General features: G+C 44.7%; 1 protein-coding gene across 3 annotated transcripts; it reads left to right on the plus strand.

Annotated features, from left to right (window-relative positions):
* The first annotated feature begins 13,343 nt into the window (after positions 1-13,343).
* LOC109752353 (solanesyl diphosphate synthase 3, chloroplastic/mitochondrial) lies at positions 13,344-17,430 on the plus strand. Of its 3 annotated transcripts, XM_020311247.4 has the most exons (12): positions 13,344-13,548; positions 13,944-14,030; positions 14,175-14,252; positions 14,340-14,411; positions 14,549-14,665; positions 14,760-14,846; positions 15,410-15,481; positions 15,767-15,852; positions 16,169-16,301; positions 16,440-16,529; positions 16,811-16,909; positions 17,000-17,430. In XM_020311247.4, the coding sequence occupies exons 5-12, from the start codon at positions 14,561-14,563 to the stop codon at positions 17,177-17,179; spliced, it is 852 nt and encodes a 283-aa protein (XP_020166836.1). In that variant the 5' UTR covers positions 13,344-13,548; positions 13,944-14,030; positions 14,175-14,252; positions 14,340-14,411; positions 14,549-14,560; the 3' UTR covers positions 17,180-17,430. The 3 variants fall into 3 exon arrangements, with proteins under 3 accessions (XP_020166836.1, XP_020166837.1, XP_040247761.1); XM_020311248.4 differs by lacking the exon at positions 13,344-13,548 and having other exon boundaries at positions 14,170-14,252; XM_040391827.3 differs by lacking the exons at positions 13,344-13,548; positions 16,440-16,529 and having other exon boundaries at positions 14,170-14,252.
* Positions 17,431-19,170: the final 1,740 nt, after the last annotated feature.

The following is a 19,170-nucleotide window of genomic DNA, read 5'->3' on the forward strand; positions in this document are numbered from 1 at the left end:
TTGATCATGGAAGTGCTATCAGTTCTTTGGGTTCTGCCATAGTCAAAAGAAAGATGAAATTCGCAGATGAAAGGGCATTGCAGATATGATCTGCACGGGGGTCATGCGTATGACGAAGTTTAGTATGGGGCTCGAGATTTAATTATCTCGTGTTTCATACACCCCGAGATGTTAATCTAGCAACTTGAATAATCATACTTGATGATAAAACGTTGGTAGCTGCGGTTTAAGTCAAAACCTTAGAAGCCACGTAGAATAAAATTTTGCATAAACCGATTAGAGGCGTCTAACTTGGTTTTGCAGGATGTGCATGTGATGTGGTATAGCAATGCTCATATTTGATTGTGTATGAGATGACTATATGATGTAATTAACATGACCTGCGTGTCATGATTCGGCATGATGGCTGGAGCCATATGATTGCACTTTAATGACCTGCATGTCAACCTTAAGTAATGCATTTATTTTATCTGCTATGGAGATAGTGATATTATCTGGTGCATCGACAAGGTGGTGGCAATCTTCGCGAAGGTGAACACCGACGCGAATGCCGAAGACGAAGAAATACTTAACTTCTCCGTCAGAAGAGGCTATACCATATCATGCTATTATGAATTGCCTGAGATGTTTATCCCTCTTGATACACCCTTCTTGATTGCGCGGTAGTCGCTTTTATTAGGGTGATCTCTCAAACTTAAAATATCAAAGTAGTTAGTGTTCACCCAAGTGTAGCACCATCTGAAATTCGTATCTTTTCGGGGTGCGCCATGTACACATGAGCACGAACGAATCGAGAGGAATGAGGCGAGTGAGGTCAGACCTCGCAGCAAGATCACTTGGTTGTCTTTAACGCTCAGGCAGGAGAGTCCTGAGCTCGGAACACACCCATCGAAAGATGAACAAGAATCACATAGAGATGTGATCGGCAAGTTGGCCTACCGATTGAAATTCGTGTCATCAGTGATGAACCCGTCAATGGCATCGAATAGAAATATGGATCTTGAATCACCCTAAATCAATTATGAGAGATATTGATTTGAGTGGGAGCGCACTTTAGAATAAAATGTTTATTCACTAGTGCAAATTTCATTATAAACAAAAGTCTAAGTGAAACTTGTGTTTTCCGTTGTAGATCAAATGGCTCGCAACACCGCATTCAACTTAGGCCCGATGTTAGAGAAAGAGAAGTTAGCTATGACTGGAAACAACTATGCGGACTGGGTCCGTAACCTGAGGATTGTCCTCAGGAGCACTAAGAAATTGTACGTGCTTGAAACTGCTCTTCCAGCTAAACCGGCGGCAGATGCACCGGAACACGAACAAAATGTCTGGGCCACTAAGGATGATGATCACAACTTAGTGCAGTGCCTCATGCTAGCTTGCATGAGTCCAGGGCTTCAAAAACGTTTTGAATTCCATAAAGCCCGTGATATGATCCAGGAATTGGATGCTCTGTACAAGGAAACCGCAAAGTCTGAACGATTTGATATCATGAAGGCTTTGATGGAATGAAAGATGGCTGAGGGTAGTTCAGTTGGTGAACACGTGGTCAAAATGATTGGCTATTCTGAAAGGCTTAAAGCCCTAGAATTTCCACTTCCACCTGGCCATATGATGGACATGTTGCTTTCTTCACTCCCCCCGCCTTACGACGGTTTTGTCATGAACTACAACATGACAGGGATGGAGAAGACACCGGAAGAGGTGCTCGCCATGCTGAAAACTACAGAAGGAGGACTGCGGAAAAATCGCAAGCAAGTGTTGCTTGTGAATAAAACCGCCAGTTTCAAAAAGAAGAAAGGCAAGCCAAAGAAGGGCAAGGGCACCGGTAAGACCGGCTCCCAAAGCAACTCTAAAGGCGGAGCCAAGAATGAAACTGAGTGCTTCTACTGCAAGGGCACAGGACACTGGAAGAGAAACTGCAAGAAGTATCTGGAAGATAAGAAGACCGGGAAAACCGGAAAAGGTATAATTGTTATACAAGTTAATGTCATTGACGTTTTGCTTGCTAGCGAAAATTCTAAGTCTTGGGTATTTGATACCAGATCGGTTGCTCACATTTGCAATTCGATACAGGGGCTTCAGAAGGTGCGCAAGCTGGCAAAGAATGAAGTCATGATGCGCGTCGGGAACGGCGCTGGGATCGCCGCTCAAGCCGTCGGCATTATGCCTCTACGTCTCCCTTCAGGATTTATCTTAGAACTAAGTAACTGTTATTTTGTTCCACTGTTGTGTAGAAACATTATCTCCGGATCATGTTTGGTACACGATGGGTATTCATACAAGTCTGAGAACAATGGTTGTTCACTTTATTGTAAGGATATGTTTTATGGATTTGCACCCATTGTTGGGGGCCTTTTCATACTAAATCTTGAATGTGGAAATGATGTCTTTAACGTGAATGCTAAACGCCTTAAGAAGGCTGATACCACCACCACTTTCATGTGGCACTGTCGGCTTGGCCACATCGGAAAGAAACGCATGCAAAAACTCCATAAATATGGAGTTTTACCGTCTTTTGATTTTGAGTCATTTCACACATGTGAAGCTTGCCTGATGGGGAAAATGACCAAGACGCCGTTCACGGGTCATCCTAAACGGGCGGGTGAATTATTGGAAATAATACATAGTGATGTATGTGGTCCAATGAACACAGGCGCACGGGGTGGGTATTTCTACTTCGTGACTTTTACTGATGATTTGACTAGGTATGGCTATATCTACTTAATGAAGCATAAGTCGGAAACCTTTGAAAAGTTCAAAGAATTTCAGAATAAGGTAGAAAATCATCGTAACAAAAAGATTAAGTTTCTGCGGTCTGATCGCGGAGGCGAATATCTTAGTCATGAGTTTGGCCAACATCTGAGTGACCGTGGAATCGTTTCACAGCTTACGCCTCCCGGAACTCCACAAAGAAATGGAGTATCGGAACGACGTAACCGAACCTTGTTGGACATGGTAAGGTCGATGATGTCTCTTACAAATCTTCCGATATCTTTTTGGGGTCACGCACTGGAAACTGCTGCTCACACACTTAACAGAGCACCGTCTAAATCAGTTGAGACGACACCATACGAGTTATGGAACGGGAAGAAACCCGGTTTGTCGCATCTCAGGATTTGGGGTTGTGAGGTATACGTAAAACGTTTACAACCTATCAAACTAGATCCCAGATCAGACAAATGTTACTTTGTAGGTTATCCCAAGGAAACAATTGGGTATTCCTTCTACCACCCGTCCGATAACAAAGTGTTTGTTGCTAGAAATGGACAATTTCTTGAGAAAGAGTTTCTCGCCAAAGAATTAAGTGGGAGGACAGTACAACTTGATGAGATTAGTGAATCTTCGGCAACAGTTGATATGGCTAAGGAACCGGAAGAAATTCCGCTAATTATCCCTGCAACTGAGCCTGAAGTTGTCGCATATGATGCGGAGACTTCAGACAATGTTGTAACTGAACCGCGCAGATCAGGTAGGGCTATCCAGCCACCTGAGTGGTTTCATAATGAAATCTTCATTCTTGAAGACGATGAACCTGCGCACTACAAGGAAGCGATGGCGGGGCCCAGCTCAAAGGAATGGCACAAGGCCATGAAATCCGAATGGAATCCATGTACGAAAACCAAGTTTGGAACTTGGAAGAACTTCCTGAAGGCGTAAAGCCGATTGGTTGTAAATGGATTTTCAAAAGGAAGACACACGCGGATGGTAACATTACTATCCACAAAGCTAGACTTGTCGCGAAAGGGTTCACACAAGTTCCAGGAGTGGACTACGACGAGACTTTCTCGCCCGTAGCTATGCTTAGGTCTGTTCGGATATTACTAGCAATTGCTACTTATTTCGATTACGAAATATGGCAGATGGATGTCAAAATGGCTTTCCTAAATGGAAACCTCAAAGAGGATGTATACATGATACAGCCAGAAGGTTTTGTCGTTCATAAGGATGCTGGAAAGGTATGCAAACTTCAGAAAGCCATTTATGGTCTGAAGCAAGCGTCAAGGAGCTGGAACATTCGTTTTGATGAAGTGGTCAAAGAATTTGGCTTCATCAGGAATGACGAAGAATCTTGTGTTTACAAGAAGTTTAGTGGGAGCGCAAAAGCATTTCTAATCTTGTATGTGGATGACATATTATTAATTGGAAATGACGTAAATTTTCTTAGCGAAATAAAAGACTCATTGAAGAAAAGTTTTTCAATGAAAGACTTAGGCGAAGCGGCATATGTATTAGGCATCAGAATCTATAGAGATAGATCAAAACGCCTGTTAGCGCTTAGCCAAAGCACGTACATTGACAAGGTGTTGAAAAGGTTCAACATGGAGAACTCCAAGAAAGGCCTACTCCCCATGTCACCTGGCACAGTGCTTTGCAAGAATCAGAGTCCTCGGACTCTCGATGAGCGAGTGCAAATGAATGATGTTCCATATGCCTCGGCAGTTGGTTCTATTATGTATGCCATGCTATGTACAAGACCGGACGTTTCCTACGCGCTAAGTGTTAGCAGCCAGTACCAAAGTGATCCAGGGTTGGAACACTGGGCCGCAGTCAAGGGTATTCTTAAGTACCTCAGAAGGACCAAGGATTTACTCCTTGTGTACGGAGGTGATGAAGAGCTCATTGTAAGTGGTTACGCTGATGCAGGCTTCATGACTGACCCAGATGACTTCAAATCTCAATCAGGCTATGTTTTCATATTGAACGGCGGCGCAGTTGATTGGAAAAGTTCCAAACAAAAGACTGTGGCGGATTCTACGACGGAGGCGGAATATGTTGCTGCTTCAGAAGCCTCCAAGGAGGCGGTATGGATCAAGCAATTTCTTGAAGACCTTGGTGTGGTTCCTAGTGCCTAGGACCCGGTGGAGATCTATTGTGATAATAGTGGTGCCGTGGCTCAGGCAAGGGAGCCAAGTTCGCACCATAAGACAAGACATATTCAACGCAAATATAAACTCATTCGACATCATGTCAAAGAGGGTTTAGTGAAAGTACGCAAAGTTCACACGGATCTGAATGTGTCAGACCCGATGACAAAGCCTCTACCACGAGCAAAGCATGAGCAGCACCGGATAGCCATTGGTGTTAGGGAAGCCATGTAACTAGATTATGACTCTAGTGCAAGTGGGAGTCTGTAGGAGATATGCCCTAGAGGCAGTAATAACAGTTATTTTGTATCTCCAAAGTTTGTAATGAATGTTTAGCTTCCATGCTATAACTGCAATGATTCTCGAGTCTGCAATATCCACGAGGCTCGAAGGGAAACTCATGTGCACGTGTGGTATACTAAACGGTAAAATGTATTCCTAGTCTTGCCTCTAAGACTGGCTCATGTATTGCATGATGATCCTATTTTCCTTATCATGGGCATGTCTATGCTGGCAATTCTGAAGGCGCGATGTTGGTAGAACACTTGTGTTGAATCGACCCAAATTGATGTTATGCTATGAGATTCTTTTCGTCACAAGTTTATGGTTAATAACACAGAGATAGTTAATGTTTGCATAATTCCTTAGACCATGAGAATATCGAGTTCCTTCGTACTTGCTTCGTGAACTTTGGGGTTTGTTAAACGTCATCCGTAACTGGGTGGCTATTACGGCGGCTTACGGGTTCACGGAAAAGTATGGCAAGTAACGAGATAGCTCAAGATTGGGATTTGCTCCTCCGACGATGGAGAGATATTCTCGGGCCCTCTCGGTGTTACGGTATCCATAATCGTCTGGCCAGACACCTTGTGATTTGATCACTGGGATGCCGGAACACGGAAAAGAGAAAAGAGAACAGAACCGGTAACGAGGTAACTTGCATTGTGGACAAATTGTTCGTCCACGGGGATGCAATAAATCTCGCCTCGGGTGTTTGTGACATATCGTGAAGCAATAGGAATAGCTCACTACAACTGGAGGTTCACTCGAATATTCATTCGTGTGGGTATAGGGGTCAATATGGGTGTCCACGGCTCCGATGTTGATCATTGATCGGAAGGGGTTCCGGGTCATGTCTATACTTCACCGAACCTATAGGGTCACACACTTAAGGGTCATCTATCTGCTGAATACTAGACAGGGAGTATGAGAGAAAATCACCAAAAAAGTTTCGGACACCGGAAAGGTTTCGGACAGCGGAATCGTACCGCAGAGAGAGGTCATCGGATAAGTTTCGATGGTACCGAAAAGTTGTTTCGGGATATACCATTAAGTCAGATTGGTTTCGGCAAATGCTTGATAATTCTTGGAGGGTGACAGAATCATTCTGGAAGCTTTTTGGAATTTTCTGAGATAAAAACCGGAAATGTTCCGGAGCTGTCGGAGCCACTTCAGATGCGTTTCGCAGATGAAAATCACTAAAACCGGAATTGTTTCGGAACGCGTTGAAAATTATTTTAGTGGGTACTGGAAATGTTCTAAGGCCACATAAATATTTTCAGTTCGAACGGACGCTGAAAAATGTCGTCTTGAATAGTGAAAGTGCTTTTTGGGATAATTATGGAGAGCCACCTTTTTGACTTGGTCAAAGTTCTAGAAGGAAGTGGCTTACAAGGGAAGGAACCCCATTTGGGGGGGGGGCTAGGGGTGGCCGGCCATGGGTGGTGGAGCTCCTTGGAGCTCCACATGGCATCCCATTTTGTCCTTAACACCCTCATGTGTGACCTAATGCATGGGGTTTTTTGGTAATTTGTGGAGGCACACTACCCCTTGGTTTTCCTATAAATAGAGGAGGTGAGGGCTGCCATCTCTTCATCCCTTGCTCTCATACACATGTCATGCATTATCTGGCTTCTTCTCTCCCTCCCACGAAAAGAGTTTCATAGAGCCGTAAGGCTGTCTGGGTTCCGGCAGGAACTAGTTCTGGACGGCGAAGCCCTGCCGGATAGCTGACACCGTATGTGTGCAACCCCGTAGAGAGATTGTAGTTTCGATCTTTTGCCCGAGGGGTTGTTCGAGTGTCCTCCCGAAGGGCTGTCCGAGTCTTCGTCCGAGTTTAGAGGGTGCTCCCGAAGGGCTGTCCGCGACATCGTCCGGGGGACTGTCTGACCGCCTCCCGAAGAGCTGTCCAGAGAGGGAGTACATCCTCGCGGTTGGGAGGTTGTAAATCCTAGCTGCGGGGATCTCCACCGACTCTTCTTCCGCTGTGCTTCGAGTCGGTACGGATCAGATCAAACCTTGTATGCAGTCTCCATAGTGGTCCTGGGCGTGCTCGCTATACCGGAAATTTTCGTTTTCTGTTGCATTCCCCTACAGAAGGGATCCTTGGGGCAGGCCTTGTTAAGGTCCTTGAAATCGACACATAGGCGCCAGGATTTTTCCTTCTTTGGTACCATCACCAGGTTTGCTAGCCAGTCCGGATGTTTTATTTCTCTAATGAATCCGGCCTCGAGTAACTTGGCTAGCTCCTCTCCCATGGCTTGTCGCTTAGGCTCAGAGAAACGCTGAAGAGTCTGCTTGACCGGCTTAAACCCCTTTAGAATGTTAAGGCTATGCTCGGCCAGCCTGTGTGGGATTCCTGGCATGTCTGAAGGATGCCAGGCGAAGATGTTCCAATTTTCGCGCAAGAACTCCCGCAGAGCGGCGTCTACTGTGGGGTTTAACTGTGCCCCGATGGATGCTATTTTTGTAGGGTCCGTTGGGTGGACCTGGAATTTGACTATTTCGTCTACTGGTTTAAAAGAGGTGGACTTGGGTCTTTTGTCGAGTATCACGTCGTCCTTGTCCACTGTTGAGCGCAGCGTAGTTAGTTCTTCGGCCGCAAGGGCTTCGGATAACGCTTCGAGGGCTAGTGCGGCGGTTTTATTTTCGGCGCGGAGTGCTATGTCCGGATCACTAGCTAGAGTGATGATTCCATTGGGCCTGGGCATTTTGAGCTTCATGTACCCGTAATGGGGTATAGCTTGGAAGATCGTGAATGCCTCTTGCCCTAAAAGGGCGTGGTATCCGCTATTGAACGGGGCCACTTGGAATGTGATTTCTTTGGACCTATGATTCTCCGGCGTGCTGAATACCACATCTAGTGTGATTTTTCCCGCACATCGTGCCTCCCGACTAGGGATGATTCCTCTGAAGGTTGTGCTGCTTTGTTCAATGCGGCTCTTTTCTATTTCCATTTTTTGAAGAGTCTCCTCATAGATGAGGTTTAATCCGCTGCCACCGTCTATGAGCACTTTAGTAAGCCGGAAATCGTCCACAATTGGACTAAGGACCAAGGCGGTTGGTGCTCGGGTTGTTCAGAATTTAGGTTCGTCACTGGCATTGAAGGTTATAGCTGTATCGCTCCATGGATTTATTGTTGCCACGTGGCAGACTTCGGCAAGGCTGCAGAGTGCTCTCTTGCGCCTATTATTTGAGGCGAAGGTCACGAAGACTGTTAATACTGTATTGTTATTTTCGACGGGATGGTGCTCTGTTGTATTGTTGATGAGGATATCCTCGCCGCTCTTGGCCACCTGCCAGATTATCATGCTCTAAGGCTATGTGTTGGCATGGTATCCGCTGTACTATGAATTTTGCATGGCCCATTGAGCCATCCCTCCAATACGGTTCCACGCCCTGTAGTGGGCTTTTGTTTCTTTGTAATTGGATCGGGTGACTTACGAGAGTACACCCTTTTAGTTCGGACGGGGGTTTTAGTGAGGGCCGGAGGATCCCAGAATTTTGTTTGGGTTTTCCAGGCGCTTTCCATCGCACAGTACTTCTGTACTATGGCCGCCAAGTCAGCAAAGTGTGCTATGTCACGGCGACTTATGGCGTTGAGGATTCCCTTGTCCGTGCAATTTTTGCAAAAGAATGAAATTGCGTCTTCCTCACGACAGTCCTTGACCTTGCTCATTACAAGGAGGAATCTGGCCCAATAGTGATGTACTGTCTCTTGGGGCTCTTGTCTAATGTGGGAAAGATCACTTATATCTGGGTGGGTGGGTAGATTTAGGTCTGAACCCTGACCCGATCTGAGACCCAAGGGCGGAGGAGTTTCCGAGCTTGGCAGTTCGGGCTCCGGGATGTTGCCCAGTAGATCTGGCCCGCTGTCTGATTCTAGGTTCAAAGCTTGGGCCATGTCCTTCCATAGACGGGTATCCGGCTCGGAGAGCTCGGGAATCCGAACATAGTTCGTCCTCAAGATAGAGGAAGAATCGCTGCGTTGCTCCTCCACCACTGCTATCTGATGGGTGACCGGGGGAGAGTTAATCTCCCTTTTGTCGGGTTTAAGCCCGATCCGATCATAGTCCGTAGCGACTCCCAGGGCGGCGATGCGATCCAAGAGCTCGTTCAAGGAAGAGAGCTCCATTGGATCCATCTACTCGGCGAGTCCGAGCCGACGTGGAGGCTGTTTTTGATGACCCGAGAAGTCATCGTCGGCGCAACGGTCGAACGGGCGGTCATGACGAAGCCGCCTAGTCGGATAGTTTGGCCTACAGCCAGGGCTCCCCCAGAGGTGATGTTGTCCTTGACAACAAGACGAGCCATCAAGCCTTATGGTGACGGCACAGTGGAACTCTCAATGAAAGCACCAATGTCGGTGTCAAAACCGGCGGATCTCGGGTAGGGGGTCCCGAACTGTGCGTCTAAGGCGGATGGTAACAGGAGGCGGGGGACACAATGTTTACCCAGGTTCGGGCCTCTCGATGGAGGTAATACCCTACTTCCTGCTTGATTGATCTTGATGATATGAGTATTACAAGAGTTGATCTACCACGAGATCGTAGAGGCTAAACCCTAGAAGCTAGCCTATGATTATGATCGTTGTTCTTGTCCTACGGACTAAACCCTCCGGTTTATATAGACACCGGAGGGGGCTAGGGTTACACAGAGTCGGTTACAAGGGAGGAGATCTACATATCCGTATTGCCAAGCTTGCCTTCCACGCCAAGGAGAGTCCCACCCGGACACGGGACGAAGTCTTCAATCTTGTATCTTCATAGTTCAACAGTCCGGCCAAAGTACATAGTCCGCCAGTCCGAGGACCCCCTAATCCAGGACTCCCTCACATCTCCCTGGCCTCAAGAATATATTTGTTGAAAACCTCACAGTTGTTGTTCAGAAGGATATCACACTTGACCAAGTCTCTTTGGAAGCCCCTAACCCAAGTGTTGGGTGGTAGCTGCTCAAGCCATTTGTATGCTTCTAGGCTGATGACCTTCATTTCCTCCATGCTTGCAGCCCACAGCTCTGGTGTTGTGCTCCTTGCACACTTCCATAACTGGTTCTTAAGAACATCTTCTTTGTGTGTTTACTGAAAATTCTGCCATATATGCCTAACACAGTGTCTGTACTCTGCATCAGGAAAGTGCTGCCTCACTCCCTTGATCAGCCCCTTTTGCTTGTCTGACATTATAGTCCATGGCTCTGTGTTCAGAATTCCCAAGTCACTCTTCAGGTTTGACAGAAACCATTTCCATATGTCAGTGTTCTCTACCTCAACAACTGCAAAAGCTAGAGGGTAAATGCAGTCATTAGGATCCATGCCAACAGCACACAGCATAACACCTCCATACTTTGTCTTCAGGTGGCATCCATCCAAACAAATGACAGGCCTACAGGCTTGCATGAAACCCCTTTTGCAGGCATCCAGAGAGAAATAACAACTTCCAAATATGCCATCATTGACACCTACATAGAAAGAGCTGCCTGGGTTTGATCTTTTGAATTCTGCTGCATAATCCCACGTACTGTTATACTGCTCTAACTCATCTCCTTCAATGACTTTCTTCACTAGTCTCCTGGCCCTTCTAAGTTTGCTCCTTGTTGTTGTCATGTTCCAGTCCTTCTGAACAACCCTTGAAAAATTCTTCATGTTCATGTTTTCATCTGCTCTGAATGAATCAAGATACTTTCCTGCCATCAAGGGAGCAGTGAATGACTTGACACTCCATTTCTTTATGCAGGTATGATTTGGGTTATACTTCTTGATCATGAAGCAGATGATTCTCCCATCAAATGATACATACAAATACCATGGACGCCCATCTTCACAAATGCCTTTAACTCTTTTCCTATCATTTCTAGGGCACTTGATGTCAACCCTTTCATGACAGCTGTACTCCTTGATAGCCCTCCTCAGTAACTCAACACTAGCAAATGTTTGACCCACTTTGAACTCTGGTCTAGCCAGGTCCTCTTCTCTGAAACTTTTGAAATTCATCTTAACCTTATCTTCATCAGATGAAGGCAAGCACATGTCCACATCTTCAGTAGGATCATCAGCTTCTTCTTGGACTGCTTTACCTTTGCCTTTGTCACAATCAACACTTTTGTCAAACAAGTCATCATCCTCTTGCAGATCAATGTCTGAATCAACAATATGTGGAATGTAATCTTCATCTGAATCCTGCATTACTAAACAACCAACTGTGTCTGCTGCATCCATGTTCAAACACCTAGAGGATTTCCTGGCCCTAAACCCAAACTGAGATGAAAGGTAAGTAGTTCCTGGCTGGGGTGGACTTGGTATGAAATCTTCTTCTTCTGACTCTGCTCCACTTTCTGACTCTGTTTCATCTTGCTCATGCTCTTGATCAGGCTCATGCTCTTGATCATGCTGAGGCAGCTCCTGTTCCACTTGAGGGAGCTCAGCCTGCTCCTGTTCCACTAGAGTGAGCTCAGCCTGCTCCTCTTGCTGATGTTGTGTCTGCTCTTCTTGGTCCTCATGCTCTTGATCAGCCTTCTTCTTTGGCCTAATGCCACTAAACCTGACAATTGGAGGATCCTCATCATCGGAGTGAACTTGAACAAGAGAAATATATGATCTCATGCTCTCATCGTGATCAAGGAAAATCTGTTAGAAGTGGTTGCCATTCAGAACACAATCCTTCATGTTTTCTGTCATAGTGTTGTCCCATATCTTAATCTCTCTTAATCCATTCCTATACACTATCAATCCAGGAACACACCAATAAGCCCTGATCCTGCCCTCAAACTCATATCCAATTTCCTCAACCAGACTAGCAACAACAGTAGGTGTCCGGTTATCTATGTCACAGTGGCCTTTGTGGTAACCCCTATGCTTGCCTGCACAAAGGAAATAGCCACCATGTATGATCTCAACAGAGAAATGGTTGCTTAGGGGTCCTGCAAAACATTCAAAGTTGCAATGTTCAGACAAGATAAACAGAGACATTTATGAATGTTCAGTCAAGCTGAAAATATTCAGTTAACTCCAAAAGTTCAGTTATTGTATCAAACCACCAGTAGCTCAGTTAACTGATTAAGCAGGACCTAACCAAGGGTACTGAGCAAGCAGTAAAGTAATGTAATTGGACCAAAACAAGCAAAGTGGCAATGCTCAGTGTCAATGTTCAGTTATTGTACTAAATCAAGTTCAGACATTTCAATATTCAGACAGGTTAACACATATAAATTCGGTTATCTTACAGAGCAAATTTCATACATGTTGCAGAAACAAAGCACGAATTCATGGCCTCCACTGACCAAATATATGATCTTTCATGGGCAAAATGATCATCTCATGCGCAAAACGATCATCTCATATCATGATCAACAACCAGGCCATATAAAGCAAAGAAACAGGGGAGAAGCGAGCATGGCCTCCCCCTAACATGCTCCAAAATCAAACCCTAATTTTGCTATGCAAACCCTAGACCATCTCTAAATACAAGATCCATAGCACATTAGAAACCCTAGCTTTGATCTGTGGCCCTGCTAAACGTCCCCTGCTAAAACCCTAAACCCTACACCATCCGTGGCAAAAAGGGAGAGAAATAGCCCAAACCCTAGCACCTGTGTGCAATTGACTCGCACGCAAGCTCTTCCCCGGAGCTTTCATGGACAGATCGAGCACAGAACCTGCCGGCGACGGTGACGTACCATAGAGGGGCGACGAGGCATGGTCGTCACGACGCGACGGTGCGAGAGGGACGTCACGCAGGCCCCTCCCAAATGGCGCGGAAGGCGGCGGCGCAGCGTCCGACGACGAGCTCATGGTGTCGTCGCCACGCTTGCCGACGCCGGAGACGATGAACCACCTCAGCAGCGACGACGAACCAGGGGAGAAGGGAGAAGCAGGGAGTGGCTCGGTTCGGCAGCGGGTGGGCTCGGTCGGAGCGGGTGGGCTCGATCCGACCAGGTGGCTCGATCCGACCAGGTGGGGGATCTTTTCATAACTGCCAGTTTTGCAACAAAAAAAAACCTGCGTGCATGCGTATTCGAGCGAGCCGGGCACATGTGGCAGTCAATGCACACTCGGCATCGGTTGACTCGAGCCAGCTCATCGCATACGTACACAAAACCATATAATGAACCGTAGATGACCCCCTAGAGCAAGTTGAGTGACTGTATTTCGGGTATTTGTAACCACAGGGACTAAAGCTAACGCCACGCAAGTAAATGGACCTTTAGTGAATTTTTCTCTTTCTGAAATTGCCACTGGCTCAGCTTCCTCAGACCGATCCGCTCCGCCAGTCCAGCTCCAGTTAACACATCTCGACGGCGGCGGCGGTGCCCCAAGGTTGCGGCCGTGATGCTTCCGAGGCGTCTTCTCGCCGTCAGCCTCCTGCGCTCAATCTCCACCTCCTCCACCGTTTACCCAAGGGCAGAGGTGAGACGATACTGCTCCTCATAGCTCATGATTTGGTCAACCTTTCATCTGTTCATCATGCTGAACGATCTGGATCTGCAGTTCCGGTTGCTACCTAGCACTATGCTGTTTTTAATGTGAAATTAAACCTGTTATTTGCTACCTAGTTCTAGACCTGCTTTTCTGCTTATTAAACTATGCCTCTAGAATTTGTCACTTCTGTGCTGCAGATCACGCTGCTGTTAACTTGTGATTCGTTTTCTTCACAATGCCCTTTGATTTCGTGCTTGAATCTACTCACATGTATGCGTGCACTCTTGGATTTCTTTCTAGGTGTAATGATGTTTCTAGGTGTCACAAAAATCATTAACTCCGTGTATAGCATAATGCGCTGAAATCGCCTTCTTGCTTCACAGAATGTCAGAGAAAGGTTCCTTTCAAGTTCATGTTATTCTGACAGCATTAGGCATCAGACTTGTGGAGGAGCAGGGTCAACGGCTAAGGTAGAGATAAACAAACTCTTGGATTGAAATATGAAGGATTTTTATCCTATTGAGCATTATTATGAACATGAAGACAGTTCATGCATATTTTCACAAAACTCTGTTCTCCTAACAGAAACCTCTTCTTTTTCTGCATAAGAGGAGATGCTAGATCCCTTTGCACTGGTTAAAGATGAAGTGTCCGAAGTCTCGAACTGACTGCGTTTGACGGTGGTATCGGAGGTGCATGCCCTAAACTGCACCCTTATCCTGAATTACACCGTGTGTGTTTTGTGCTTTGTTAACCTTAACATATATTTGTGGCTGCAGGTACCTGAATTGACAGCAGCAGCTTGATATTTCTTCAGAGCTGGAGCTGAAGGGAAAAGAACATGCCCCACTGTAAGTCCAGACCTCAGGGTGGTATTGAATATCCTGTCATTACATCAAGACACGTGTTGCTCATTTCTTGGAGTATATATGATGTATGTACCTGTCCTTATTGCATCATCTTAAGTTATTGATAATTGTCATGTCAGGTTCTACTATTGATGGCCTCGGCTATAAGAACAGACACTCCTGACTCGGTTGTCGGTTCAAGGAACGAGCTTCGTGCAAGACAGATGCGCATTGCTGAGATAACTGAAATGATTCATGTACACATCATAATCCTTTCTTATTTCCTTGAGCTCTCTATAAGATAACATGATTATTTATTTCAGTGACTTGTCTTCTTCTTTCCCATTTTAGGTAGCAAGCCTTATCCATGATGATGTTCTGGATGCTGCTGATACCAGACGTGGTATGGACTCCCTGAACTCTGCGGTGGGAAACAAGGTAACCAAGCATTTTATGTATTATTAGTAAGGTGCCCGTGCGTTGCCACGGAGCTGTGGGATAGAAGAAAAATAATGCACTATCATTCATTGTATCGTCACTCTGCTCCATGGGTCGAGCAATTTGTCTCCTATAAAACACGTACTCGCCGTATGGTCTATAGATATTCCGATCAAGTTTTACCGGGAATGGTATGGCAATAAATCGGCTACTTTTTGCTGTTGTTCAAAGGAGTAAGAAATCTGAAAGTTGCCTTATTATGGGCGAGTAATCAGGTGGGACCGTGGGAATTAAACTTGATAAGGCTGATGTTCAGTAGCTTTGATTGAACTACTTCATTTTAGCTACCTAGCAGTTCTCAAAATACAAAAACATTGTAGCAATCTCTTTTAGTCTTACATATGTTCAGCTTATGTTCATAAATACAGACTCTGTGCTTAAATATACTATTTGAACGATACAGAGCCAGCCTGTCTACTTTGTGGCCTGCAACTGAAATTATGTTTATTTCTCATATCTACGGTGCCTTCCAAACAATTAGGAAAACTGATGCTATCTTGCAGCTTGCGGCATTGGCTGGTGATTTCCTACTTTTCAGGGCATTTTCTGCTGCCGGATCTCTAGAGAATACAGAGGTGTGATGTTTATCCATTTTTTTCATATCCCAATAATTCCTTGCTTAATTCTGTTAACGATGTTAGATAGGATAAAGTGAACTGTGAATGCTAATGCAATCAAGGACATCCACAAAGGAGAAAAGGAAGTTTTCTTTTAGCATGTCACCTCTCATGACATCCTGTGACTTTCTCCACCTCTACCGAGTTTCAACAACAGACTTTATCAGTTGTTTTTCACAATGGATATTTCAAAGCTTCATAGAATTATAATACCTATGATCTTCCTCTTTTTTTACGCTGCAGGTTGTATCTTTACTAGCAACAGCTCTAAATAACCTTGTGACAGGTGAGCTTATGCAGATGACCGTAACTCCAGCACAACGCTGCAGGTAGCTGCCCAGTCCAATTTTATTTGTTATCTAGCATCAACATATTCCTTAAGAGCTGTTTTTCTAGCAAGAATGAGAACGCTGCTTATGAACGCCAAACGTCAATATGAGTGCCTAACTTCTTTGTAGTATTATCTATATGTATCAGACACAAGCAAATTCAAAAGAGAGTGGAATAATTTCTCATACCTGTAACATTCATATTTTAAATGGATCACTGGTGCTAAAGTATTTACTTAAGTTGGGTCCATCCAACACTCATATCTGGTCTCTTAGTTAATTTGACACCTGACGTCTTGTTCACCTGCACGCACAGCATGGATTACTATTTGCAGAAGACATACTACAAGACAGCTGCACTCATTTCAAATAGCTGCAAAGCCGTTGCAGTTCTTTCTGGCCAAACAGCAGAGGTTGCAGGCCTTGCTTATCAGTATGGCAGGCACTTGGTTAGTTGAATTTTCGGTGCCCGGAATACTTTATCTTGCTTGCTAACCATGAGCTACTAAGTCAACCTATCTTCTACCATCCCGTCACTGTCAGGGTATAGCATATCAGCTGACTACTATCCCCTGTCACTCTGACAGGGTATAGCATATCAGCTGATCGACGACATCCTTGATTTCACGGGCACATCCGCTTCACTAGGCAAAGGCTCCTTGTCTGATATCCATCAAGTAACAGCATTTCTCTTGGCCACTTCCACACTGAAATTTGCTTAACTTTCTAATTACTGAGTGACTATTCCACCTGAGCTATCATGTTATTACTAGAGTGGGCTCATGGAAGCACAGGTCTTGAGCTGTTTTGCTGGTGTTCCTCAAAGCATTATTGTTTAGTTAGCACAAACGAAACTGCCAACTGTTTCGAGTTTTGAATTTCAGATGTCTCCTTTTTAGGATGTTTTTTTCCAGATATGAACATGCAAAAGATGATAGATATGCCTTTATATGTACAGGGAATCGTGACCGCTCCTGTGTTGTTCGCAATGGAAGAGTTCCCTGAGCTACGTGGGAGTGTAGAGCATGGATTCAATGACCCTTCAGATGTTGCTACTGTCAGTGTTAAAACTCCTTTTTTTTTCTTTCAATGAAGACATTTGGCTCTGAAATGATCAATGCCAGGAGTGCTCACTTTTACATTTCAGGCCCTTGAATACCTTGCGAAAAGCCAGGGAATCGAGAGGACAAGGTTGCTTGCTACTGAACACGCAAAACTGGCAGCGCGCGCGATCGATGCGCTTCCTGAGGTTGGGAACAAAGTTGCACTGGTGTCGAGACAAGCACTCAAAGACCTTGCTCAAAAGCTCATCAGGAGAACAAAGTGAAGCGAAAATATACGATACGTTGATAAAGATACCAATTGGTAGCTTTGATACATGTTTATGTCCCTGGCGATATCTTTTACTGATGGAGTACAGCAGACGTGGATAGGAGAATTATCTCTCTCTTGCTCCCATATTGTCAGCAACTATTTATCACTAGTCCAAAAGATAAGGTGCTTCACGGATCTGCGCCCTTAAACAGGTTAGATGGGTTGACTTGTCAGAATTAATTCAGTGATTGATTGAGGAAGAAAGCTATTCCATCTGCGGAACATTGAGTTGAGGGCTTCTGAAGTTTTTTTGAAACTGTTAACAAAAGAATAGTAGCTGTGGGTACTGTTATGACATGAACACATCCAATTTTCACCCAAAAGCATCACAACTTATGCCTTTTTTATTTGACAAACAGTCAAGCTGTAGCATGTCCAACCCCCACAAAATGTTCAATACTTTTATCTAACATTTAGAGTGCAAAACTGTTAGAAAAGAATGCATAGATCTACATCGTAATATTGCTCGAAGTAGTGACCGGAAGCAGCACTGCAAGGAGCCATGGCCAGATAGAGAGTGAACTTATTTCAAAAAAAATGTCAAATGATATTTCCAAGTTTTTTAAAAATAAAAAATCCTGTGAAAAGTTATACTACATATTCGCGACGGATTTGCAATTTTTTGTCAGAAAATGTTATGATTTGCAAGCTATGGAAAAAGATCCTGGCCCAACAACAAAAAAAAGTTGGCCCATTTTCATGTATGTATTTGACTTTTTGTCTAGGCTACGTATGAACTTATATTGCAAAAAAATCAAATGTGTTATATATGTATTTGTGTATGTACAAAAAAAAGTTCAATTTCTTCTGCACTGTCGAAAATTGTATTTTAAATACAAGCTATATTGGCAATTTTTGTGGCCAGATACCCTAAGGAAAAGGCTAAAAACCGAGGAAGGCGTTTAGTGTTGGGGAGCTCGGATCCTGCTGATGAACAGTAAAATCAAGAGAAATAGAAAAATATTTAAAACATTTCGAAATTTTTTGGCACAAAAGTTGCACAAGTTTTCTAGGTGTATGCAAAAAATGGTGGCGATATGACATCATAGGAGCTCAGGACAAAAAAAACATAGTATTGAGAAAGGTTCAATTTTCTTGATTTGGTGCACTAATTTTGTTTTTTCGCCGAGCACCTCCCATGTCACATTGCCATGAAACTTTGCACGCCCACAGAAAACTTGTTCATCTTCGATGTATAAAATTTTCAGATTTTTTACTATTATTTTATTTTTAGATATTCTCGTGTCTAGCTATGGATTTTCACTACAAAACCCTAGTGGGCAAGATTTCCCTATTGTATACTCCAGGGGATTTGCCCTAGGATGATGGGGAAATCTTTGTTTCCCTTGGATTTCAGGAGAATACCCCCTAGCTAACGAATAATTTCACATGGGTTTGGAGATTCTAGAAGTCATGGTATGGTCCTCAACGTGCATCCGATGGTTTCTCCAGCGGTGTGGAAGAGCCCTCGACTCTCTCAAGTCTCATCGCTAGAATCCAGTTAGCGTTACGTCATCAGCCGGTAGAGAGGTTGATGACAATGATGGATCCGGGTGAATCGAATGGTTTGCGTGCAAGGCAATCATACGGCTCTTGAGGCCGCTTGCATCGGTCAACTGGCGCCTAGTGTCGGCCTATTATGACTGTCTATATCCTTTGATGCTTCATTCTGTATCCATAAAATCTACTCCCTCCATAAAAATTATAAGAACGTTTAGATCACTGACGTACTCTTTATATCATACAATGTTCATACTACTAATACCAAATTGGTGTAGAAGGGTGAGACAGCGAGGCGAAACTCAAAAAGGAACGAAGAGGAGCGTCTAAGGAAGGGATTCGCGCGACTGAGCTGGGCGAGCACCATGGCGCCGTAGACTGTAGACCGACCAGTCCTAAAACGTGTCAGTCCCACGCACCACTCGCTTCCCCGTCGGCTCGATC

The sequence above is a fragment of the Aegilops tauschii genome, chromosome 6, assembly GCF_002575655.3.
Source record: "Aegilops tauschii subsp. strangulata cultivar AL8/78 chromosome 6, Aet v6.0, whole genome shotgun sequence".
Classification (NCBI taxonomy): Eukaryota; Viridiplantae; Streptophyta; class Magnoliopsida; order Poales; family Poaceae; genus Aegilops; species Aegilops tauschii.

What these genes read in the sequence shown, in the direction of transcription:
- LOC109752353 (XM_020311247.4), top strand. Translation starts at nt 14,561, where the DNA reads ATGGCCTCGGCTATAAGAACAGACACTCCTGACTCGGTTGTCGGTTCA. An exon ending in ACTCTGCGGTGGGAAACAAG is followed by an intron (nt 14,847 to 15,409) that starts GTAACCAAGCAT and finishes GCTATCTTGCAG; the next exon opens with CTTGCGGCATTGGCTGGTGA. An exon ending in ACTCCAGCACAACGCTGCAG is followed by an intron (nt 15,853 to 16,168) that starts GTAGCTGCCCAG and finishes CTGCACGCACAG; the next exon opens with CATGGATTACTATTTGCAGA.